At 47.3% G+C, this 26,986-nt stretch overlaps 1 protein-coding gene across 1 annotated transcript in view; it reads left to right on the top strand.

Moving 5' to 3' along the window:
• Positions 1–26,986, top strand: part of FAM178B (family with sequence similarity 178 member B) — a 185,257-nt gene that overhangs the window by 66,327 nt on the left and 91,944 nt on the right. The window contains exon 12 of the mRNA XM_077930955.1: positions 9,841–9,970. Within this exon, the coding sequence (XP_077787081.1) occupies positions 9,841–9,970 (130 nt within the window). The remainder of the gene's footprint in view (positions 1–9,840; positions 9,971–26,986) is intronic.

Below are 26,986 nucleotides of genomic sequence, written 5' to 3' on the forward strand. Positions count from 1 at the left end.
ATCTTGTCCCTCAGCCAGCACCTCATGTGAGCCATTTGCTATGATTGTCATTACTGCATTTGCATGTTTATGCATTCATCCTTTGCCTTAGCTTTAAAAAACAGCAGCACCGAAAGCTGCAAGAAATTGCAAAATTGCTCCAGAAATCAGTATGTTAGGGACACCATAGGAGCTAACTGATTTATATTGTCCTTAGCAGTCTTTCCCTCAGATTTACACACTCTGAAAAGACCAAAAAAATGTGCCCCCTCACCTCCACCCCAGAGTGGAGCCCTGGAGAGAAAAAGGCCCCTTCGGATTCAATGCCACTCACCCTCTGCTCTGAGAAAGTTGCATCTGTTTTCACCTGCCTTTATCCTGCTACGCAGACTCACTGTCCCTCACCCCCTTGCAGACCTTCATATCAGTGGGATACTGCAGCTCAAAGCAGTCCAGCGGGAATGAAAAACAAGTCCTGCCTAGATGATCAACCATGTTGTGCTCACCCCACCCTCTCAAAAGCAAATCCTTGGTCGGTTGCTCTAATACATTGGTAGTGCACCACAGGGAATATGTAGCCACTGAGGACATTAAAAACAAGCAAATACAATTGCTCTCAAAGCCAGAGGCCAAGTATTTGGCTGCTGCTGTTTTTCCAAATTGACTTGACTCTGATCAGCAGCTAGTTACCGTATATATGGGATGATCACTTTGGGAAGAGAGGGTGGAGGACTAGAGCAGTGTTTCCCAACCGGTGTTCCGCGGCACACTAGTGTGCCGCGAGACGTTGCCTGGTGTGCCGTGGGAGGGAGGCGGGCGAGTCGGGCGGCGAGAGGCGGGGCGGCGGCGGCGAGGATCCGCGTCGAGCCGGGGGCGGCTCCACGGTGGTGGTGCCGAGGTTTCTCTCTCCATTCTCCCCTCACACACACACACAGGAAATAACACAGGATCAGCTGACAGGACCCGGCCAATGGGGCGGCGGCGGGGCAGCGCGCGCAAAAGGGAGGAGCGCGAGACAGTGGACGAGGAGGAGGCCGGCATGTCCGGGCAGCAGCAGCAACAACAGCAGCAGCAACTCCCGGCGACGGCTCCTCAAGCCCCGGGCAACCCTACTCCCTCACCGGCCTCGGCCGCCCTCCTGCTCCACCCGCCGCCGCCTCCCCCGCTGCCGCCGGCCACCTCGGCCCCGCCGCCGCCCCCTCCTCCGCCCGCTATCGCCGCCGCCTCAGCTGGGCCCATGCCTGCCAGGAGCGGCAGCAGCAGCGCCCCGGCGCCCTTCCCTCATGGCGGCGACCCGGCCCTGAACGAGCAGGAGAAGGAGCTCAAGCGGCGCCTCAAGCGGCTCTACCCGGCCGTGGACGAGCAGGAGGAGGAGTTGGAGGAGTCCCTCAGTCCCTCGCTTTGCTGCCTCCTCCCCCCCACCCCCAAAGCTTGGAGGCAGTGGCGTAGCGTGGGGGGTGCGAGGGGTGCCGGCCACACCGGGCGCAACATCTGGGGGGGGGGCGCGAGTCCAGAGGGAAGGGACAAGTTCCTTCCTCTGCCGGGCTCCCCACCGCCACTGCCAGCCTTGCGCCCTAGAGCGCGCGCGCCCCCCGCCGCTGCGACTGCGCTCCACACACTGCTCGCAGGAGGAGCAGCCGCTGCAGCAGCGCCGACGCTGTGTGTATAGGCAGAAGCAGGGATGGTTTGTGCTACTGGAGTGGCTTCTCCTGCTTTTGCAAAGCAGCGCAGGCGGAAGAAGGAGAGCGAGAGGCTGGGCAGCGGGCGAGGCAGCGGGAAGTGTGTGTGAGCGAGGCGCCGCCGTTGCGAAGCATGTTGTTTACATGCCAAGGGGTGCCTTGTGGAAACAGGGTGGCGAGGGAGCGCGCAGGAGAGGCAGCAGCAGCGCAAGGCTGACATAGGCTGAGTCAGCAAAGTTGGGGGCTTGGAGCAGGGATGGGGTTGGGGGGTGAGAAAGAGGCAGGCGGAAAAGGAGCCACGGGGGGGGGGGGGGCAGCACAAGTGTGTGAGTGTGAGAGAGGAAGTGTCGGAAATAGTGAACCTTTAACAGCGCCTGGGGCAGTGCAAGTGTGTGCGTGGGAGCCACTAGGGAAAATTGATAGTGCAAGACAAACAGGCTGTGTGCTTGAAGCAGGGCAGGTGTGAGCGTGTGTGTGTGTGTGAGAGAGAGAGAGAGAGAGAGAGAGAAATGAGATGGGACACTACAAATATGTGTGTCTGTATGTTGTGAAATGAAAGCATAATCAATGCACATGCATGCTCTCGCTCTCTCGCTCTCTTTCTCACACAGACACACATAGAGCATGTGTGTTGAAACTGGCAAAGAGGATGTGAAAAGAGGGAGAGAGGAATTTTGTGTGTGAGAGACAGCAAGTGCATGGGTGCGAGTGCGAGTGCTTAAAAAAAATAAATGTTAAAAGATAGTTGCATGCCTGACGCCAGACGTGTACAGGGATATAAATCGCCGGGTTCTGGGAAGGATCGCTCTGTGAGGGGGTCGCTCTGTGTCCCCAGGATGCTTTGGGGGAGGAAGCCATGTTGCTTTACATGTATGGTACACAGAGCCTCAGTCGCTAAACCTAACCTACTTCAGGGGCAGGCTGTGTGCGTGGGAGAACCATGCATGCCAACTTGAAGTGCTTGGGAGGATAAATAACTAACTAGAGGGGAGCAAGGGAGAAACACCATATAGTGATTAAAAAACAACAGCACATGGAGATTGTGAATACATGTAGACACCAATTTCTTTCCATACATCCAGTGGCGTAGCGCCACCGACGCCTGGCCGGGCACAGGCAGCCTCCGCACCCCGACGCCGACGCCATCCCCTCGGCCCAGCCACAGGCGGCGGCTGCTTCTGCCGACTGGGAGGGAGGAGAGCTCCGAGGGGCCTCGTCGCGCCCTGCGCTCCCCAAAACCCTCTGAGAGGAAGCCGGCGGGCGGGCGAGGGTCTCCCAGCGGAAGGGGGCACCGCTGGCTCCGGCTCTCAGCGCAAGTCTCAGCCACAGGGGTGGGGGGAGGACGGAGCACAGCTGGAAGCCCCCGGACCGGCCGGGAGGAGGAGAGGCGCTCGCCAAGCCCGGATCTGGAGCTCCACCTACAGCCCAAGGAGAGGAGGGGGCGGGGAGGCGCCCGAGGGGAGGGGGCTTCGGCTGCTTCGGCCCGCGGGGGCTCTGCAAATAATAAATTTAATAAATTCATGCTGAGCCTTTGGGGGGGGGGTCCTTGGCTCCTTCGCTCGCCCCCAGCCCCAGTGGCGTAGCGTGGGGGTGCAGGGGGACCCGGGCGCAACATCTGGGGGGCGCACGCTCGCACTCGAGTGCTAAAATCCACGGGTTAGGGGGCGCAAATTACTTGCCTTGCCCCAGGTGCTGACAACCCACGCTACGCCACTGCTTGGAGGTTCCCCGGCAAGGGGGAGGGGAAAAATTGAAACTTACACTTTCGTGCGTCCCTCCTGGCGTGACGCTGCGCGCTGACGTCACGGGGCTGTAATGGTGGTGTGCCTCGAGATTTTTTTCATCAAACAAGTGTGCCTTTGCCCAAAAAAGGTTGGGAAACACTGGTCTAGAGCATGGGTAGGCAAACTAAGGCCCGGGGGCCGGATCAGGCCCAATCGCCTTCTAAATCCAGCCCGCGAACGGTCTGGGAATCAGCATGCTTTTACATGAGTAGAATGTGTGCTTTTATTTAAAATGCATCTCTGGGTTATTTGTGGGGCATAGGAATTCATTCATATATATTTTTTTCAGAATATAGTCTGGCCTTCCACAAGATCTGAAGGACAGTGGACCAGCCCCCTGCTGAAAAATTTTGCTGACCCCTGGACTAGAGTAATCCCATTTGCCTGTTAGTCACACACAGAGACACTGCCTCATAGGTTCCCAATAAGTCTGACTACCATAGCCTCTGCTTCCTTCATATTGTTCTGAAAGTTGGGTGCCAACCCTACTCTCTGCCAGGTGTTGGTGAGATCCCAGGGGGTCCTGGGCACTCTCATAGGGTCTGTGCTCCTCTGGAGATTTGAAGAAGTGGCAGAGACTGTTGTGGGGGAGAACAAGGTCTGGGATCCATCTTGGACAGGCTGGCTGAAGGCTGGCTGGGAGAGATGCCCTGGACAGCTGCACGGCTATAGGGGACAACTCCTCTTGAAATGACCAAGCTGTAAGATCTGGACTCTCTCCATGCAGACGGAAGGTGTAAATAGGTGAATAAGCCATAGTTCTTAAATCTACAACAGTCTCTGCCACTTCTCCCCTTCCCACTGATGCCGCCAGGCCAATGGCGCACACACGTTCTGACATGCGTGAGCCAGGAGAGTAAGTGAGTCAGAGCAGGCAGAGGAAAGGGAGCATCTAGTGTGAATCAGCAGGAGGGAGGCCGTGGAGCAAGGAACATGTATGGGTTTGGAAGAGGACTAGGCAAGGTCAGAGGCTGAAAGCAGAGTGGGGGAAGAAAAGGGGAGGGCAGGGGGAGGGTCAGACGGATGAGACAACAAAAAGCAGAAGCCACTTCCTTCTTCAGCATGTGCGGACCAGACTACACCCAGGTGGTGGGGCTGAATGATGAGGTCCTAGGAAGGAAGGAGGACAGAGGCTCTGTGGAGACTGCTTTTGCTCCACTGGTGAGAATTTTGAAATAAGTGAGTGCAAACATACGGAACCTGTTGCCAACGGGATATATAACCTCCCTAGCGCTCTTTGTGTTGCTTGTGGATTTTTAGGAAATCCCTGAGAACAGGAAATACAAGTGGATCACACACCTCCATCCACCTCTCTATTTCAGAACCAAAGTTTCCCATCTCCTCTGCCTAGGATATGTCCATGCATCAGGAGTGTGGCCATCTCTCAGGTGGGAGAGACAGGAAATATATGAATGACAGACAGTTGTAGGGGAGCAAGTAGCATCAACGTCACATCCAAAGCTGCTGTGTGACCTTGGGGAAACCTTTTCCAGCTTCTGGGCAGCCTTCCAGTGGCCCCTTGCCGGTGCTGGTGCCAGAGAAAGAGTGGGTGGAGCAATGAATATACATTGCACACTAGGCTGGTTTCTACATACAGACACACTGTCCTCTTTCCATCATCCAAGAAAGAAAGACGCTTTAGCAGAGTTTGAAGACACTTTCCAGTCAGGCAAAAATGCTCAGGGGTATTTTTGGCTGGGTAGAGAAGCAAACTTAGGGTCCCTTGCGCCTTTGGCAAGGAGCTGTATTGGCATCCTCTCCCACCCCCCATCACTTTATCTCAATAGCCACATTAGAAATTACTACATTTTACGTAGCCCAAGTACTCAAAGCATCCGGAGTGATGGTGAGGGGAGGAGGAAGGTGAAAAGCGGAGCAAGACCGACAGGAAACGTATCCGGCATCTGATCTCGACAGCAGTAGCTCATTGCCAAACACATATACACCATACACTTCATAGTCTGAGAGGTGATTTTTGTGCCCCCTCCCTGCCTGGGCCTCCCCCCCCCCCCCCGTGGGGACTGGTTTCACCAACTCCTAGGTGCGCCTTTGGCTGGGTAGTTTTGCAAGGGCCAGACAGAGAAACCTAGTGGGCTGCATTTGGCCTTGTGCCCGAGCTCCCCCCCCCCCCGCACTACACAAATAGGTTTTTTTTTTGGGGGGGGGTCTTCTCTTTGGAGTGTGTGTGTGTTTGTGTGTTTCTGCTCTGTGCATGCCTCCTTCCATGCCCTTTAAAAGAAGGGCTCTCCTCCTGCAGTGAGGCCCTTTCAGTTCCATAGGAATGGGGATTCAGGTAGGTGGCCGTGTTGGTCTGATGCAGTCAAAATAAATTTATAAATTAAAAAATTGCCCAGTAGCATCTTAGAGACCAACTAAGTTTGTTCTGGGTATAAGCTTTTCATGTATCTGAAGAAGTGTGCATGCACATGAAAGCTTATACCCAGAACCAACTTAGTTGGTCTCTAAGGTGCTACTGGACAATTTTTTAATTTTATTTATTTATTTTGAATGGGAATGGGGAATTTGCAGCCATCAGGGATACAGGAAATAATTATCTTTGTGGAAACAAAAGCATTGTGTGGAAGCCCCATGAATTTTTTTGAGATGAAAAGAGGCATTTCCTCCATCTCAATGCCATGTCCATAGCGGAGGGGCTTTCCTATGAGGCTCAAGTTTGGAGAAGTGCTCAGAGTAGGAGAACATGAGACAAGCCGGATCTAGAGGCCACAATCCACCAATGCATTCTCTTGGAGAAGCCCTGCAGAGAAGCGCATGGCTGTGCTCAGGAGCTTTCCCACGTCAGTTTTGAGACGGAAGGAGCTGTCTCAGATGCCGTGAGCGTCCGCCTCCTGCTCAGCTCCTCAGGGAGGTTGCCCTCTCCGCTGAGGAGCATGTGGGCAGGCGTCAAGTGCTTGGACTCACCCAGCAGATGTGAAAGTAGCCAAGAGATCCGGGGATATAATGGCTTTATCAGAGGGAGAAGGAACTTTCTTCGCTTCCTGCATCCGTTCTCGGGTTTCAGGAAAGCAGCTTTTTCTCATTGTAGCATAAGCTACGGGGGAGTGGGCATGTTTACCAGACTTGACTTTTCTGGCTTTCATGAGCTTCACCGTGGGGCTATCACTCTTGCACAGAGTGGAGAACACCAGCAATAAACATTCAGGAACTAATGGCTTAGCACAGCTGGGGAAGTTATTAGAGACAGTCGGCTCCGGCTCGGAACCACCCATGTGGGTAGCAGTGTAGGCTTCCATGAGGATGCAAAGACCTCAGGCAAATTGGAGATGTATTTTAGTGGTTGTTAAGATTTCGGACAAATATTGTTGCAGATGAGCCTGTATTAGGGCTCATCCACACTCCCATTCATCTTGTGCTTTTTAGGCACGGGTCCGAGAGGTTTTTCGTTTGCTCTGTTGCTTTCCTCAGAAAAATCCACTGTTTACTGCTGAACTGTAAAAAAAGTGAATTGGGTTTTCTGCAGATTGATGTTCTGATTCAGTGGTAAACAGTCCCTGGACTACTGGCCCCTTCCCCAGACCCAATATTGCTAACCTTGCAGCACCAGCTTCCCAGCCAGCGTCTGCCCAGGAGGCCCACAGCTCAGAGACGGTGGTCGTTGTGCACATCTGGCTCCGTCCCTCGTTCATTTCTCCCACTCCTAGCGCTCTTGCGTGTGTGATGCTGCTCTGCCCCCCACCCTTCATATCCTTTCCAGATGCACAGCAGTTTGTTGCTGCTCTTGCGCCCTACCCTGCCCCAGCCAAAGACTCTTCCCACCCCCAGCAACTAAATTGCTCAGGATATGGCCCAGCCAGGCGTCAGGTAATTGTGAGGTGAAGAGGGAATAGTGAGGGAGGGAATTTGCCACCCAGCTCCTAAAAGCGGCAGTTTCCCTCCTCCCATCCTACATGGTAATTAGAGGATCTGTTAAGCTGGCGAAGAAACAAAGGCTGGGGTGGAGGGGGAACCCACCAGCTGCAAATGGCTGCAACAAAGAAAGGCAGTGGTTTGTCTGATGGTAAAGATTTGTTTCCCTCAGGCAATTATGTGCTATGAGGGCTTGAGTCACCCTGAGCAGCCTACTTGCTTATCTGCTTAGACACCGGAAGGGAAGGGGCCTCAGCGCTCTGGGATTTGGGTGGGGGTCTTCTAGCCTTTCTAGCTGAGGTTGTTAAACCAAGTGGCTGGGGGGGGGGCAGCAGAATGGCGACCACACTTGGCCTTGGGGTGGGGGCAAGGCCTGCTTTCAGAAGGCCGTGAGTGAGCAACAGACAGCCTCTCTTGTTCCTTCATCCATCAGGCAGGCAGGCAGGCAGCAGTTCTGGTTTCTTTTGGGACAAAGGTAACAAATTCTTAGTCCAAGTGAGAGGAGCATATAAAATTGCTGTAATGCATACAAATTTTCTGGTCACTTGTGGTTGGTTGTAGCATAGTCCTCCCAACCTTGGCATCAGTGGTGTAGCAGGGGGGGCTGTGGCCCCAGGTGTGACGAGGTGCCTCCATGACAGGCCCCTCATCGTAGCCAGAGCCACAGGGAGGGAAGCTGAACCCAGCCAGGTCTCTGAGGCCTGGCTCTGGCGCGCGAGAGAGCTGCGGAGACAGCTGCTTCGTACAGTGGCCCAACACCCCACCAGCCACAGCTCCATTCCCGGGGCAGGCCTGACCTGGCAGAGGAGAGGCAGCAGCAGTGTTGCCGCCTCTCTCCTGCCCTGGCCTCCAGCACCTTGCAAAGCTGTGCAGGACGGCCTGAGTGTGCCCTTGAAGCAGTGGCGAGGGCTGGGCTGGTGCAGCTGAGTGGGCTCCCTCCGCTTGCCTGCCCTGGGTGGCAGTAGCATATGCTCCGCCGCTGCTTGGCATGTCAAAAACATGCAAGACAATGTACCCACCAAGAGGCCACTCAGAGCATCTGTGGGATGCTTTCCCCAGAGAGTTTCACCTGGCACCTTCATTACATATTTCCAGGCGCCAGGCAATTACGTTTCTCTGTAACCAGGGCTTTGGTTGGGCATTCTGTGACCCTTTCAGTGTTTTTATGGGTTATTGGTTTGCTTTTGTTTGTTCTTTTGTTATGTTGTCAACCACCTTCTTCAGATGAAGGGCGTTGTACATATTTAATGAATTAACAAAAAAGAGGGGTAAATCAGAATTCTTCGAGGGGGAGAATGTGCTTTGAAGGTGCTTTAAAGGTACAGTGTGTGCACTGCTCAAATTTATTGTGGGAAAAGTCCCCCACTGCCAGAAACCTAGGGGCTTTAAATCTGTGGATATCTAACCCAAAAAGCTACTACCCTCAATAGAGAGAAGCTATGAAAGTTAAACTAACATAGAGCTAATATAAGTTTGTATTGTGGATGTGCGCTTATAAAGGTGCTGACTCCTGCAGCACTCCCCCCAACATGAGGCAAGGAGAAGCAAGTGGCAAGGAACATCATCCCCTTCAAGCTTGCTGCTTGAAACTGCAGGAGGAGATGCTGCTTATTCATTTTCCAGACCAAAATGCTCCAGATCAGTAAAAGGTTCTGATACATTGGTACCTCAGGTTACATACGCTTCAGGTTACAGACTCCACTAACCCATAAATAGTGCTTCAGGTTAAGAACTTTGCTTCAGGATGAGAACAGAAATCGTGCTCGGGCGACGCGGCAGCAGGAGGAGGCCCCATTAGCTAAAGTGGTGCTTCAGGTTAAGAACAATTTCAGGTTAAGTACAGACCTCTGGAACGAATTAAGTACTTAACCCGAGGTACCACTGTATTTCTTTCTCATTGGAGAAGGGACAAGGATCTGTTCCTGTGTTCTGCAACTGGACACCTAATGAAATTGGATTCTGGGTGAATCTATGCCTTCATTTGCCCTGCTACTTTCCCCTGAGAAAACCCACAGTTTAGCTCAGAATTGGAACAAACAGCAGACAGGTTTTTTTATGGACTGACATTTGTTCTGATTTAGCGCCAAAGTGCGTTTTTTCAGCAGAAAACAGTGGGGCAAAGAGGTAAAACCAGTGTCTAGAAAGCATGGGACAATCAGAAAACTGCTTTCTAGGCACGGGGCAAGTGGAAGTGTAGATGAGCCCAGAGGTTCCTATTTAAAAGTGAGCCTACCTCATTTGCACTTTATGAAACAATACATGAACAGAAACACGGCCATCCTTCAGCGAAGTTCTCCAGCCACATAATGTATTCAAAAATTCATATACTGGGGTAAGGTGTGCATTAAAATACATATATTCGTGAAAATAAAATACAAAAATATATTCTATTAGGGAAAATTGCTTAGCAAAAATGTGCATATTAGGCAAAGTGAATAGATGTCTATATTACAAGAAAAAATGAAGAAACAAGAAATTGAAAGAACCCCAAATAGACAGATACACTCAAACTCTTTTTCTCTTATTAGCAGACAAGATCCCAGATCTTTGGTGCCCAATGCTGAAGGACATCACACAAGCCTTCTACAATTTGGGAGCCTGTACATCTGCCTTGTACCTTCCTGGGCTTGTTCAGCCAGAATTCAGACCTAAAGACGTAAAGTGAGTTAAGTTTATTTTTGTGGACCATGCTTGAACTCTTTTTGAACTTCTAAAGAGCTTTGGGGAAGGGCTATTGTGGTAGAGCAACTGCCTTGCATGAAGAAGGTCCCAGATCCAATCCTTAGCATCTCCAGGTTGGACTGGGAATGTCTTCCTCTCTGAAACTCCGGGGATTTGCTGCCAGTCGGTCGAGACAATACAGATGGCACTGCTAAGATGGATCACATTGTCTGACTTGGTATAAGGCTACTTCCTATATTCATGTAACTTTTCAAGTCACTGGAGCAGCAGCAGCAGCAGCAGCAGCAGCAGCAGCTCTCTCGTCCTTGGAACCAGTAGACACAGAGGACTGGGGCTGCACTGACGCGTCCCTTTTGACGCAGGACCGAGTGAATGGTCTGAGGTGGCTGATGTAAGCTGTAAGCCTGGCCAGGATCAGAGAAACTTCCTGTAAATCCTTGGGAGATATAAATGTAATATGTGAAAATAAGTAGATAGGTGAGAAAGTAAGACCATCAGATGAGCAAATTGAACCTGCATCCCCATGTGCTGGTTTGGATGCCTTCGAAACTTTTGGAGGTGATGAGCCCTGGATTTTTGTCTCTGCTTCTAAAGCAATAATGTACAGCTTTGCAGATTGTTTCCTGTGAGACATTATGACCATGAGACAATTAGTGCAGCAGCTCCATTTGGCCCCTGGGAAGAGTACCAATAGGTTCCTGCTTCAGGACATTTCTGTGCTGCTTGCTCAGCGCAGAAGCCTTGGGTGGATGATATAACAGGAAAGTTAAGCCAATTTTAACCTGTCTCATAGTAATGACTCCCAGTCAGAGGACCCTGGGAATTGTACATTCTGTTTGCTATCTTTGAAGAAAGGCAAAGCCTAGAAACAGATGGCTGTTTTTCAGAGTCGGAAGTAATTTGAAACAGGGATCATTGCCTATAGTATGTGCTCATCTTGCTTTTGCTGCTGGTAAACAAAATGTGCTGGATTTTGTATTTTCTAACCTGTAGAAGCTGTTTAATCAGAGAGGGAAAGTGGAACAAATAAACACATGTGTAAATTATGGGGAGCAGTGCCACTGCCAAATGACTTTCAGTTCTTCTTGACCATTGGACTCACTCTTGGTCTCCTCCATTCAACCCGCCAGAGCCTGTCTTCGCATGCAGGGAAAGTCCCTAACTCACCAAGGGTTTGGGACCCATCAGCTACCCTCGCCTGATTTAGAGTTTATGGGGTGTTAGGGGAGGGTAGTACCTTTGGTGGGGGGGAACATTGTGCTCCTTCAGGGATAGTTTGTGCACCTTTGGCCCTCATCCTGCTCCCAGCTCTCGCCTGTGGCTCCTAGAATCTGTCAGCAGGCAACAGCAGCCACACCCCGGGAAACAGCTTTAACTGGCCGGCTAAACCAGACAGTAGTAGTAACGTTTTATGTGATGTTGTCCTACGTGAGGTATTCTTGCCCAGTTACTACATCTAGACCAGCCTTTCTCAACTTGGTTCACTCTAGATGTTTTGGACTACATTGCCTATCAGCACCAGTCCAGTGAGCATGAAAAAGGCCTTTCTTTATACAAGCAGATTGGTGTGTGTTGTTGTGGATGGGTTTGGCATTGGGCAAAGCAATGCTGAGATTGCCTCACTAAGCACCCAACTTGTTGTTTCATATCCACACACCCCTAGAGGAATGGAGAGCAGCCCAAAGCAGGTTGGCAGTGGAGCAGCAGAGGCAAGTTGGGATGGGCCTGGTGTACGGGGAAGAAACAGCACAAGTGCTTTACTGACTTTCACGTTTGAGTTTTAAGCCTTCTCCCTGATTTATCTGCACATCCATGAGGACTAGAAAAAGAAAGTGTTGGCTTTTCCCAGTCTGATGGATGTATTGGATTCTGCTCTGACCCCGAACAGAAGTTGACATAATGACAGAACTTTGGGTCTAAAAACTAGGAATGGATAAACCTGCAAAATTTGGTTTCTATCACTTTCTCATTTTTCCAATTGTAAATTCAGTCCATCCCATTTCCACATCACTTTGCAAAAAATATATATAAATAAATAAATAAATGAAAATTTGTGCATATTTTTGTGTGCATCTCTCCTAATTATAGTGCATGCTATTTTTGCCAATATGTGCATTTTGTGCACACTTTCTCTTATATAAGGGGAGTTTTTGTACACATTTTTGTGTTGGAGAACTGCATTGCACAATTCAGAGTGAATTTAGGAGGACAGGTGTGTTTTGATTTGTGTAACACAATTCCTGTCATTCCCAACAATTGACCATTGTGGTGCGAGTTCAAGTCCAAGAACTTGTCAGGGGCCACATGCTCCTCAGCTGTGACTGTCCTGGCTCCTTGTAGGTGTAGTTCTAGGACTCTCAGTCTCACCTCCATGTTATTGGATGTTTCCAATGCGGCAGCAGCATGACTTCAACACCACCGCTCATCAGTGAAGTGCTCCCCTGAGACCAGATTGGACAGTGAGCCAGCCGTATTGTCTCCGCCTCCATTGCCAAGGATGCAACGGCAACTGGGCTGAGCAGACCCAGCCTCCTCCCAGGAGCGCTCTCTTTATTGCCCAGTCCCAGGACTTGGGGTGACAGCCATGCCCACCCATCTCAGAGGGCATGTCAAGTGTTGGGACAACGCCGTCTTAGCTTATGCCTAGCTGTGTACCTTAGAACCCTGCTGTGAGACCCTGAGCCGAGCATTGACTCAGTGCAGCTGTTAGTGCCTGAGAGCTGAAATTAAGAACTGAGAGGGACTGAGAAGGCTCCATGTGTGGGACGCCCAGAGCTGCAATAAGGAGATGGCTGGAGGCCAGGAGGCACACCGTCAGGGCTGGGGGGGGGTGTCTTTCCCGGCATCTGCTGCCACCTGGCCCCAGCTGGCACCTCTCAATCCTTCACTTTTATGAGCCACCAGTTCCTGAACATAGTTTGAACCAGAGCGGGTTATAAATCCTGGTGGTGAGCCGCAGGGAGAGGATCCTGGTATAAATCTTCCTCTTTTAACTCACCTCTTCCAGTTTCCAAAGTCTGGCAGGGGGAAGGAAACAAAAGCAGTTATCCATCTAAATAACACCCCCTCCCTCTATTCTGTTCGCCCACATCAGGCCTGTAATTAACAGGCCGGGAAGCAAAGAAGCAAGTAAATGATGGGAGTCTGGAAAGAGAAGATAGCCAGGTTCATAAAGGCAGCCACAAAGCCAGGGTGGGGAGGAGAAACAGAGGGCTTGCGGGGGCTGGAAGGCTGTGCTGAGCAACCACGTTGCAAGGTGGGCCAGATGTTTCTGGCCTTGTCACATGCAACCAGGAGGGAAGTTTGCTGCCCAGACTGAGTGCAGTCCCAGCTGCAGCCCAGGGCCCTTTCCCAGGAGAGGGTCCGCTTGGTGGCTCACGAGTCGATGGGCTTGGTCCCCTTTCTAGAAGGCTGGAGGGAGGCAAATAGCCCTTTTGCCAAGAGAGGGACCTTCCAGGCGGCATCCTGATTTGCTTGCTCCTTGCTTTCATCGTGGTTAGATGATAGCAGATAGCTACTTATTTATTTTCATGTTTATAATCTACACTTTCATATATAAATATCGCAAGCTGCGTTACCAACTAAAAGCACAGCATTGCAGGAAAACAAGTTAGAAATGTCAAGCACATCGGTCAAAGCTGGTGGAGCTTTTGTTCTTTACAGGGCAGGTACATTAGGTGTCTTCAACCTTTTCAGACCCAGGATCCACTTATTTATTTATTTATTTATTTATTTGGTTTTATAAACAAGAATAACGTTTTACAAATAAGTATCCCAAGTTTTCTCATGTCATTTGTGTATCACAAAAATAGCATATTAATGTGGAAAAATATTTACAACATATGTTTCATTATTAGTGGTCAATGTATAGGTTCTTGGTTCATGAATTTCTTTAAACAATTATGGAGAAAAAAGGGGGAAAGAGGGGGAGGGGGGAATGGTGAGTGGGGTGGGGTGGGGTGGTTATTCTTCTGTTCTACTTAGTGGGGGGGTTGTGTCAGCGTTACTTGTATGGGTTCTCTTACTATTCACTTGTTGTGTTTCCTTGGTGGTGAGGAAGGTTGGGGGTGGCTTAGGGTGTGGTTGGTTGTCTTTGGTTGGCTGTAGTGAGAATTGTTTTTATGTGTGAGCGGAATGTGAGTATGTATTTTTGAATCAGTTTAGCCAGACTGATTCGTATGCTGTCGGCAGATACTTGTCGTTGTCTTGTTGGGCTGTGTACGTGATAAAGGGGAACCATACCAGGGTGAAGGCGCCGTCTTCTATTTGTCCCTGGGTCAGTTTCAGTTTGTTGGTTAGTTTTTCTAATAAGGCCGTTTCCCATACTGTTTGGTACCATTGGTCCATGCTTACTCCTGACAGGTCTCTCCAGTGTCTGGCTATGATGTTTCTGGCTGCTGAGAGTAGGTGGGTTATGGTGTGAGTGGGCATTATTATCTTGGAAAGCGTTTAGTAGGGCCAGTTCTGGGGTGACTTCTAATACTTGTTTAGTTATCTAATACTTGTTTAGTTATCTAATACTTGTTTAGTTTAGTTATTTTGCATATTTCTTGTATGATTGCTCTCCAGAAGAGTTGGATTTTAGGACATTCCCATCACATGTGAAGGTATTATGTGCCTGTGGCGGTGCATCCTCTCCAACATTTTGGTGAGGTTCCTGGGCGTATTAGCACTAGTTTCCATGGTGTTAGGTACCACCTGTAAGTGAGTATCAGAGTGAGTTCTTTTCTTTTCACTGATAAGTGATTTCTTTTTGCTGTTATGGATTTAAAGAGGGGTTTAAACCACATCCTGGTCCACTGAGTGGGGTAATCTAATAGCCTATGTTGTCCTCCCATTGCTTTTTGATTACGTCTAGTGGGGTTTTGGAGCAGTATTTTGTATATTGTGGATATCATCCCTTTGCCATATCTCTTTGTTGTTAGGAGGAGGTTTTTGAAGGTTGTCAAGAGCCTAGTTGCTGCTGATTTTACTACTGAGTTATTTAAAGAGGGCATGTAATTTGGTAGTGTGTTAGCCAGGGGTACACCCTAGTTTGTCTTGTATTTCTTGTGTTGATATGTTTGTTGTTTTTGTAGAAGTCTCCTAGGCGGTATAAGCCTTTGGCTTGGCAGGTTTTTATCTAGAGGTTTTGTGCTGCGTGGTGGAATAGTGGGTCTCAACCACAGGAACTGGCTCCGTGGAAACTGGGTCTTCCCACCGCGGCGAAGGTGGGGACCCGCTAGAAATCCCAGGCGGAGGAAGCCTGGGAACGTGGGGTTCGGCAGGGCACCAGAAGCGCCTCCCCTACTCACGGGGAACCCCATTTTGGGGCTCCGGAGCGAAGTGGGGTGAGCAGCGCGGTGCTGCGAACTGATTGCTACTTTCACGGAGTGAAGCCGCACACCCATTGCCGGAGAGCGCTGACTTTTTCCTGTGGACAATTGGACTCTAAACAAGTACCCGTGAGTAAAAACGGAAAATTGGATCAAGAAACAAACTAATTTGGCATCGAAGCGGGAAGGTTCAAAACAGGAAGTAAACCTTCCGCTTTTTGTAAATAGACTGAAGCAAAACCTTGTAAGCTAATAGCCTGGAAAGTCGTTCACAAAGGTCGAAATTTTCTTCATTTACAACCACTAAAACCCCCTTGGAAGCAGGAGAAAAAGGGGGGATTTGACTGTTTAAGCCTGCAGGAGAGGGAGTAAGAAAGATAAGTTTCCACCGTCTCAAACCTGGGAATGGGGTGTCAGAGACAGAAATTGTGGGAGACGTTCATTGACTGTGAATAGAACATTTTGACAGATAGCTAAAAAAGAGAAACAAACTGATTCCAATGTTACCTTTTGCATTTGAAAGAAACAAAATATTTGAAAAATGAAAGTAACCTTCCTTTGTTGGACTTGCTTTAAAAAGATGGATACAAATAGAAATTGTCTCCTCCAGAGGGAGCTTGTTAAATTGTTGCTGCAGTCTGCTTGGGGACTCTACAGCTGTAAGATTAAGATCGTGGGACCAGTCTTTTGACCTTGGACAAAAATGTGTTGGGAGGAAGCTTTGGTGCTTGCTCTTTGCAAGATAAGTGCTCTGTTGGAGCAGATGCATGAGAAGATGGATCTGATGAATGAAAAGATGGATTTGATGACGGCTGCAGGGAATACTGATACAGAAATCATTCAGGGACCAACTCAGGAACCTGTTTTAACTGGGCAAGTACAAGTGCAGAAGATAATGGACGGGTTTGCGGTAGCACCTCAAGTAATACAAATGGAGAGATCTGAGGCCCTGCAGGAGCATAAGCCGCTGTTTTTGAAGATTGAATTTGGAGTGGGCCAGGGGAAGTCTGGAGCTGAGGAGCCTCTTAATTTAGGAGGGGCTTTGAAACATGCTGTTAAATATTTTCTGGATTACGCTGATGATTGCGGGGAGTGGGACTCTGGGGAATGGGCTGGTCTGATGAGGGGAGACAATTTTGGGCTGGAACCCCCCAGAGACCTACTCCTCAATGAGAAAGGAAAGAAATTAAGAAAGAGACCAACAAAAGAGAAGGAAAAGTGCAAGTATAAACAAGAAGAAGAAGATCTGCAGAAGGGGCATGGAAGAGACTTAAGAGCCTCGGACATAAGATTACCAGGTTGATGGACTAGATGGAATGGACAGTAAGGACCGACACAACCCGAGACTAGGAAGAAGGGACGTTGGATGAAGATTGGAAGAAAGTTTATAAAGAAAAATTGTTATTTTGGGAATTAGTGTAAATTAATGAATATTAGGGAAAATGTTGGAATGAAACTATCTGGCTTTAGTAGAAATGATATAAGGAGTTATGTATAAATAAGTATTAAGTTTTAAGCTTTAAGGTATTTTACGGTAAGATAAGGTTAAATAAATTAAGGCAAATTGATAACAGAATATAGTGAAAGATGGAAAGGATCTGCTGAGTTAAGTAATAGATTAGACTGTTAAGATAAATTATATAATAAAAATTGAGAAAGATGGAAAGAATTTGCTGAAACAACTAATTAAGCTAGAATACAAAAAGGGAGGTGTGAGGAGGTCAATGAAACAAGCAAATGAAAGGTAAAGATATGCAATATGGGATTTGTATTTTTTTCTTTTTGTTGTTGTGTTGTTGTATTGGTTTTTTATGTATTTTTTCTTTTTCCCCTCTCTTCTTTTTTATGTATTGTAGTGTTGTTTCTTCTTTTTCCCCTCTTTCTTTTTGTAATTTTGAAACTCTTAATAAATATTATTTTTTTAAAAAAGGGAATAGTGGGTCCCAGGACCCACTTTTAATCCAAACATGCATTGGAGAACCCATTTCCTAATCTTTCTTACTCACTAGTCAGTACTGACCCACCAGCGGAAGACCAATGAGTTATACAACATAATTCATCCTGATTTGCTTGCAGGGTATATTTCCACAGCTTCCTCATCAATCCTAAACTTTTCAATGCATTTCTCTTGTCACTTCAAAAGGTTAAAACTTTTTTAAAAAGTGAATTTGTTGTGTAAGGATCCTTTAATCCCCTTTACACATAACAGCTGTCTCCTATTTGCCACATTCTTCTTATAGTGTCTTATGTGAGATCAGTTGGACATTTCACACCCCAGGGTTGCCCCCTACCACAGAAACAGAAATTCAGGAAATAGCACCCAAGGAATAGGGCCACAGGATTGGACTGAGACATTTTGACACTTGAGATTTTTAAAAAATCCAAGTTTTGTGCGAGTCCCACTGAGAGGCATGAGTGGCTGCCTAAGAGCAGGAGCTCCTTGCCCTTGCTTAGCTCCACTTCATTTCCTGGGGCTTGTTCAGGAGGACCTTGTAGGGCATTGCAGCCTGGGAGGGACGAATCTGTCAATTTCTCTCTGTTGCTCCTTTTTACAGTTTGAGATCAGTACTCCATATTTCTTCACCAGTTTCTGATTTGCCATTTTTAAAAAGTCCTAATGAATATTCATCAGCATTTTAGAACAAATTTATTCTAATGTTCATATTTTTGTGTGCAGTTTTGACTAACCCATCCATTTTTGCAAAGCATTGTTCTATGTTATTTTCATATATTTATTTTATTTATTTCATAACATTTATGTAACACTTGCTTTTAGAAAAAACACCCTCAGAAAGCTGTTTACAAAAAGAATCAAGCAATAAAATTTTCAATAAAAACAGTTAAGACAGCTGTTTAAAACATTCAAAATAATTAAAAACAAAATAAGCTAAAAACAGATGAAAACACAAGTCAACATTAGGTAGATCTGCCTAAATAAAAATGTTCTGAGCAGGTGGCAAATGGAGCCTGCCTGGCATCACTAGGCAGGGAGTTCCAGAGTGTGGGAGCTGTCACACTCAAAGACTGTGTTCTTACAAATGCAGAATGAGTTTTAGGACTGTGTTTGTAACTGTGCCAGCTCTGCAGATCAACAAGGGCAAGTGGATATTTATGGGGGGTAAAGCCGTCTTGCAGGTGAACTGGTCCCAAACTGTGAAGGGCACACTTGCCCCTTGCAAACACGTATTTGCAGCATCACAGCATTGGGAGAAATGCAAATGTCAAAGGACGGCTGTGTTGCAGTCAATGTTAGAAACTGAGATATGAAAGCTAGGATCTAAAAGGCACCTTAAATCAATGTTAAGGGCGCAACAACAGAATGTCTAGGCACGATTTTTTTAGAATACAAAACTGGAAGTGAATGACCTGCAGCTAAAATATTATGTTCATTTTCCCATGGTCTAGTCCTTACCCTGCCCCCCCCCAATATTTTTAAGAGGGTCTCTTCTTCAATATTCAGTGAGTAGCTGGAAGTGGGCAGGCAGAAAAAGGTCCTCCTTTCCTTCCACTCTGCAGTTTTAATCTGAAATCTTAGGCGCAGTACTGTACCAAGAGCTCAGAAACTACTAACGAAATTCCCTGTCACAAAATGTGCCTAGAACAATGGGAGTTTCAAAGACTGGTTTCAGTTCACATATTGTTTGGGAAAGTGCAAATTAGGTATTTTCACATCACAGTGGAATTCAAACTGTCCTGAATTTCTCTTCCCCCACCCCTCAGTTCCTAATGGTGCCTCCAGGGAGTTCTGCTACTCTGACAAGCAGGCAAAATCCGTCATCTCAGGTGATGACTTCACCTTTGCCTAACGCTTACCATAACGCCTCTGAAACTTGACATCAGCCCAGACGCTGGTCCTTCCATCTCCGGGCAGTGGAGGAGTAGCAAGACATTTGGACAGGGCTGACTGTGCCATTAGTTTTGGGTGGCAGACACTGGGAGGGCAGCCGTGGCAACCCCATGGCTGTGCTCTTTTTGTGTGTGTGAGAGAGCTATGTATGCTATGTGCCTGTTCTGCACTCTGATAACTAGCCAGGGGGGAGGGCCAAGCCACAAAACAATATAGGGTAATGATGCTGCCCTCAGATGTGATAGAGAACACTATTGCATTCAAATATAATGAAATAAGATTCAACTGCCAGGCCAGCTGGCTTCTGTACATAGAACATCGGGGTCTCCATCTTCTCCTTTGCCTCAAGCGGCAAAACTGACTTGCTCCAGCCCAGCTCTTAAAAGTGACTGAGAATCTGAGGCCACATTTTCCACTGTTCAGTAGGAAGAATTTCTGTTCTCGGCAAGCTGTTTTCCCCATCATCCTTTTCCTTCTGATTGCTTTTGTGTGTGTGTCCTTGATAACCTATTGAGTGCACAATTCCCCCCTTTGAACTAGACGTCTTGTGACCCTTTCCAAACCCTTGACCTTGGGCCCAGTGGTAGCCTCTCTGCTCCATTCTCTCAAACTGGGGGAGATTAAAGCCTCTGCGCAGAGCCAGGTGTAACTTCCACTGCCTGGCAGTCAAGAGGCTTCCCACCCACGGGATTAACAGGCGGGTTTGCTTTGTTAAGGCTCTATTGTTGCCAGCGCCTGGGCAGGATGCCAGGTCCCCTCCTGCTGCGTTTGGCCTTTGTGATTTGCTCTGCACCAATCCTCCTCCTCCTCCTCCTCCACCATCACCTGATCACTTTGCACCTGAGCAAGAGTGAATTGAGCTGTTTTTACATCGCAGCCAAGGGCTCATGCCATGTCTTATTCTCCCCTTTGCTCCTTTAGCTCTTGATAGCTCTGGGAGGGGAGAACCTAGCAGCTGTCACGGGGCCTTAGCTGAGCTTCTGGAGAACTGCAATCCCATGGCTGAATGAGCATAACACACAAGGCTCTGATTCCCTTCACACCTTTCCACTTATTTACATGAGCAGAGATAGCTGAGGTCCTTTCAAAGGCTGCAGCAACATAACATTTACCTCTGTGGGAATGTGTGTGTTTGTTTGCTTTTAAGCAATTTGAGCAGAGGATGCGTGGGGAACACGCTGCTCTGGAATGGAAAATCCAGCAGCCGAGGAAGCGTTCATGGGGTTCGTCCGTTTGTTGAATGGTTTATATTGCTGTTTTTGATAAGGTTGTTTTGCTTGCATTTGGTTTCTATAGAAAGAAAAATGGGGAAATAAATATTAAACTGAAATGAAAAATCCTGTTTTGTTATCATGAGGGACGGGCAAAATACTGTGTACTCTTAAAAGATTTGACTCACTCGCATACCTGAAAAATCAAGTTTAAGGCTGCAATCCTAACTACCTTTCCCTTTTTGTAAGTAGACATTGTTAGGATTAATAATAATAATAATAATAATAATAATAATAAGCCAGGCTCAGGGCGGCAAACACCAGTAAAATTACAATAAAAACATAATAGAAAGAAACCAATTTAAAATACAGGTTAAAATGCAATTTAAAATGCAGCCTCATTTTAAAAGTAGCCCATATATAAAAACCTAAGGGGAGGGAAACATAAGGGTCAGACTGAGTCCAAACCAAAGGCCAGACAGAACAGCTCTGTCTTGCAGGCCCTGCGGAAAGATGTCAAGTCCCGCAGGGTCCTAGTCTCTTGTGACAGAGCGTTCCACCAAGTCAGGGCCATTGCTGAAAAGGCCCAGGCCCTAGTCGAGACCAATCTAACCACCTTGCGACTTGGGACCTCCAAAGTGTTGTCATTTGTGGCCCTTAAGGTCCTCCGTGGGGCATACCAGGAGAGGCGGTCCCATAGGTACGTGGGTCCTAGGCCATATAGGGCTTTAAAGGTCAAAACCAGCACCTTAAACCTGACTCTGTACTCCACTGGGAGCCAGTGCACTGGATGAATGTGAACCCACGGCAAGGATCCAGTAAGAAGCCTCACCGCAGCATTCTGCACCCGCTGGAGTTTCTGGGTCAGCTTCACGGGCAGCCCCGCGTAGGGCGAGTTACAATAATCAAGCCTGGAGGTGACTGTCGCATGGATCACTGTGGCCAGATCAGGGCGAGAAAGGCTTAATACGGCGGAGACGAAAAAAATGCCACCTTTGTTGTGGCTGCAACCTGCACCTCCATGGAAAGGGTGGCGTCAAAGGTTACACCCAAGCTCTTGACAGAAGGCGCTGGCACTAACTGATCCCCCGCAAGAGATGGGAGTTGGCCCCCCAATCCCATGTCGTCCCGACCCAGAGGACCTCTGTCTTTGAAGGATTTAACTTCAACCAGGTCCCACGCAGCCATCCAGCCACAGCTTCCAAGCATCTGGTCAGTGTGTCTGGGGCCAAGTCAGGGTGGCCGTCCATCAACAGATAAAGCTGGGTGTCATCAGCATATTGATGACAACCCAAACCAAAACTCCGAAAAGTCTGGACAAGGGGGCGCATAAAGATATTGAAAAGCATCGGAGAAAGGATTGTGCCTTGCGGGACTCCACACATCAAGGAGTGCTGCGGCAGCAACTCCTTCCCTAGCGCCACCCTCTGTCCCCAACCTGAGATAAAGGAGCGCAGCCATTGTTGGACTGTGCCCTGAATCCCCATGTCAGCAAGGCGGTGGTCCAAAAGATCATGATTGACCATGTTGAAGGCTGCCGACAGATCTAAGAGAATCAGCAGTCCCGACCCGCCTTGATCCAGGGGTCTACGGAGATAATCTGTTAGGGTGACCAAAGCTGTCTCGGTCCCGTAACCAGGGTGAAAGCCAGACTGAAATGGATACAGAGCCGATGTCTCATCCACAAACCTGCCAAGCTGTTCAGCAACCGCTCTCTCAATTACCTTACCCAGGTACAGAAGATTCGAAACTGGGTGGTAATTGGATAGATCTAAAGGATCAAGAGATGTTTTCTTTAAGAGCAGATGTACCACTGCTTCCTTCAACTCCCCTAGGAAAGTCCCCGTGCCAAGGGACTGATTAATGATATCACCCAGGGAGACCCGCACCTCGTCTGGACACGTTCTAATCAGCCAGGACAGGCACGGGTCAAGGGGGCAAGTGGTGGGCCTTCCAGCTCGGAGGAATCTGTCCACATTGGCAGGGAGTATCCGGTCGAAATGGTCCAAACCTGGACCCGAGGACAGTCAAGGGGCCTCCAGTTCTGTTACTGTATCCAAATTGGCAGGGAGGTCATGGCGGAGCAGCAAGACTTTCTCTGCCCAAAAGCTCGCAAATTATGCTGTGAGCCACTAAAAATCCCCTGTGTGGAGTTTCATAACCTGCAACTCACAATCCATTCTCCCTTGTGTCAAGGGCTGGATGATGTCATGGATGCTGTGATGAAACAGAGACGTCTTCCCAGTTATGGTTGGCAGAGTAGATAAATTGCAGCTAGGAAGCCAAATCTTGAAATTTTATTTTCTGAAATTAGAATAGAACAGTGTCCAAACACTTGTTAAACTATTCAAAAGCTTTTACCTGTATAACATATAGCTAAAGAAGATATATGCAAAGTATTTACAGTCACATGCTTATCCAAGCATGGGCTTGGTTTTTCTTAGTTGAAGATTACAGCTTCTTCCTTAAACATTCAAACAAGTGGTGTCTTTCTCTCTTTCCAGTCCTTGCTCTCAGCCTTCTGCACATGACCCGCCTTGGCCATGCAGCTCCTTCTGAGAGGTTTCCCCATTCTCCTTCCTGCTTCTTTGGGAGAACATCAACTTCTGTGCATCAACTTCACATGCATTCATCCAGAAACATGAGCACTCCTCTCCTCTATTGCATCTTCTTCCGTGTTCATGGAGATGCCACCATTACAGCCAAGTCACTCACCCACAAAACAAAATGGATAATGAGATACCTCCCATGTGACTAGAGTTAACCAATCACACAAGAGTTGCTGGGGAACATTCCAGAATTAGACGCACAGAGTATGCATAAGAAACACTGTGCAGCCCTAGTTATATTTTCACTGCGTGAATGTGGCTGGTGCAGACAGGAAAGTGGAGGGCCATTTTTATGTCAAATTTGCAAAATTCCCTGTTATTGCATGCCCTCCAACATTTCTCCGATGAAAATAGGGAAGTCCAATTCCATAATGATAATTTGGCTATGTCACAGGCAGACAGATTCTACCTTTCAGCCAAAGTTGAGTTTAGATTCGTATTGCCTACACATTTAAGCCTCGTGTGAAAATGCCTGTGCTTTGGAATAAAGAAAGAGTTAAAGATGGTGCTGCTGTGTGTCGTCCCCCCCCCCCCCAAGGAAATTCAAGAACAGTGCTTGTTTTTATGAGATTTCTCATCAACAGATAAAGGAAGTTATGGTCAAATGGGCCATAGATCTTGGATTCAACCTAGATTACGATAGGTGGGTGAAACTTTGGAACAAGGATATGAAGTTCACAGCATGTGTTGGACTCCGAGAAAATATGGAAAAAATGATGTACCGATGGTACATCACTCCTGTGAAATTGGAAAAAATGTATAAGACCGGAGACAAAACACGCTGGAAATGCAAAACAAAAGAGGGTGATTTCCACCACATGTGGTGGACCTGTGAAGAAGTGAAAAAGTTTTGGGGACTTATTTATGATGAATTAAAAAAAAAATTGAAATATAAATTTCCCAAAAAACCCGAAGCCTTCCTCCTGGGAATGGTCGGAGAGGAAATCAAGAAAGAAGACCAAACAATGTTCCAATATGCAACGGTAGCCGCCAGGATATTGCTAGCGCAAAATTGGAAAACCCCTAATATCCCAACTGTTAGAGAATGGCAAATTAAATTATGCGAGTATATAGAATTAGCAAAGATGACACAAAACATCAGGCATCAAAAAAGTGTAAAATTTATTAACGATTGGAACAAATTCATAACATACATAGAAGCACATTTAGGAAATATTAAAATCACAGTAGGTGTAAGATAAAGCTTGCGACGTATAGATAGAGGTTGTAAAATGATACCGCAGAAAGGTATTGTGGTCACATAGCCCAAAGCCGAGATGGAGGGAAGTCAATCAATGTTATGTTATGAATTTTAAAGATATTTATTAAGATTTTCAAATTATTACAAAATGAAAACAGAAAAAAGAAAGATACAAAATAAAAATGATTAAAAATGATCCAATCCTTCCATTACTTAACTTTCATTTGCTTGTTTCCCGGATCTCCTCACACCTCCCTTTTTTGTATTCCAGTTCATTTTATTAGTTATGAATTGATGTTGGTTTGTTTCTCGTTTGTTTTCTTTGTTTTATGTGTTGCTTTGTCTTTTTTCTTTTCTTTACTTTGTTGTTCGTTTGTATGTTTTTGTTCCCCCACTCTGTATGTTTTTGTCTTAAAAAAGAACTTAATAAAAAGAAATTAAAAAAAGAGAGATTTCTCATCAACAGGATGGTAAGAGTTAAAAATGTGGTATTAAGAAACGAGAGAACTTTCTTTCATCCTGATTAAATTATTCAGTCTTCAATGTAGGTCAAACTTTTGAGCTAAAAACCTTCTAATAATAAAAAGAGGCATTTTAAAAAATCACTTTCAGTTATGAAGAAGAGGAAGAAATAAATAAAAGAGAATGAAAGGCGGGTGGAATCAGAGCTGCCGCCTGATCCTCCATGTTCAGTTTCAGCCCAGAGCAATCTGAGATGGCTGAGAAATTGAGCCTTGAAATTGAAGGTTTCTAATGGGAACGAAGGGTGGGGGCTGAGAAGTGAGGTCCCCCCCCCCCCAAGTTAGATGTGCTGAGCAGAAATCTGGAGCAGAGTGTGAAATCGCCTTTTGCTCCACGTTGCCATGATGAAAGTGTGTGTTGGAAGCCCTCCACTCCCTGGGTTAGAATGAAGTTATTTCTCAAAACAGCAGCTGGCAACATGCCAGACTCAAGTGGTTTCGTGTGGGGAGGGGAGAGGAGGGGGGAGACTCTGAAAAAGCACAATTATTCCAGCTCCGTCCAGTTGAGTTTACTCAGTCCCAATGGAAAGAAAGAGTTGCAAACAGTGCTTTTTTGTGACAGTCCTCACTGGTATGGAGAATAGTCACCTCTTTTTTTCTTTTTTGCTGTCCAAGACCAGCCATTTTGTGTTGACACCTGCAGCACTTTTATCAAGTTATCAGTAGTGGCACCCAATTTGTTGCCAAAAAAATGGGGTGTTGGGGGACGGGCAGTACCTCTGGTGTGGGACACATCATGCTCCTCTTGGGGTAGTTCTTCCACCTTTGCTCCGCACCCTGCGCTCGGTTCTCACCTTTGGAAACAATTTTCGGATTGTTCCCATGCTTAATGGTTGCAAACTGTACTGGTGAATGATCATTTTTTTTAGACTAGAAAAGATAAAGAATGGGACTTCCGGGTTAGCACCATCGGCAATGGCGGAGTTCCTCTGACCGGGAGGAACCCGCTCCGTGAAAATCGGGTCTTGCCGCCGCGGCGAAGGCGGAGACCCTTTAAAAATCCCAGGCGGAGGAAGCCTGGGAACGTGGGATTCGGCTGACACCAGGAGCGCCTCCCCTACTCGCAGGGAAACCCTTTTTTGGGGATCCGAAGCGACGTGGGGTGAGCAGCGCGGTGTTTTGAATCGACCGCTACTTTTACGGAGTGAAGCCGCACAACCGTTGCCGGAGAGCGCTGACTTTTTCCTGTGGACAATTGGACTCTAAACAAGTACCCGTGAGTAGAAACGGAAAATTGGATTAAGAAACATCTTAATTTGGCACCGAAGCGGGAAGGTTCAAAACAGAAAGTCCGCCTTCTGCTTTTGTAAACAGACGGAAGCAAAAACCTTGCAAGCTAAAGTCTGGAAAGTCGTTTATAAAGGTCTAAATTTCCTTCATTTATAACCACCAAAACCCCCTTGGAAGCAGGAGAAAAGGGGGGGGGGACTTTGACTGTTCAAGCCTGCAGGAGAGAGAGTAAAGAAAGATAAGTTTCCACCGTCTCAAACCTGGGAACGGGGTGTCAGAGACAGAAATTTTTTTGGATGTTCATTGACTGTGAATGGAACATTTTTGACAGATAGCTAAAAATGAGAAACAAACTGATTCCAATGTTGCCTTTTGCATTCAAAAGAAACAAAATATTTGAAAAATGAAAGTAACTTTCCTTTGTTGGACTTGCTTTAAAAGATGGATACAAATAGAAATTGTCTCCTCTAGAGGGAGCTTGTTAAATTGTTGCTGCAGTCTACTTGGGGATTTTACAGCTGTGAGATTAAGATCGTGGGACCAGTCTCTTGATCTTGAATAAAAATGTGTTTGGAGGAAGTTTTGGTGCTTGCTTTTTGCAAGACAAGTCCTTTGTTGGAGCAGATGCATGAGAAGATGGATTTGATGACTGAGAAGATGGATTTGATGACTGTTGTAGTCAGTAACTTCGGACAAACAGTGAATACTTATACAGAAACCATTCAGGGACCAACTCAGGAACCTGTTTTGACAGGGCAAGTGCAAGTGCAGAAGATAATGGAGGAGGTTGCGGTTGCACCTCAAGTAATACAAATGGAGAGACCCGAGGCCCTGCAGGAGCATAAGCCACTGTTTTTGAAGATTGAATTTGGAGTGGGCCAGGGGGAGTCTGGAGCTGTGGGGGCTCTTAATCTCGGAGGGACTTTGAAACTTGCTTTTAAATATTTTTTGGATTATACTGTTGACTCTGGGGAGTGGGACTGTGGGGAATGGGCTGGTCTGATGAGGGGAGATGGAGATAATTTTGGGTTGGAATCTCCCAGAGACTTACTCCTCAATGA

Source organism: Podarcis muralis, chromosome 7, assembly GCF_964188315.1.
Source record: "Podarcis muralis chromosome 7, rPodMur119.hap1.1, whole genome shotgun sequence".
Classification (NCBI taxonomy): Eukaryota; Metazoa; Chordata; class Lepidosauria; order Squamata; family Lacertidae; genus Podarcis; species Podarcis muralis.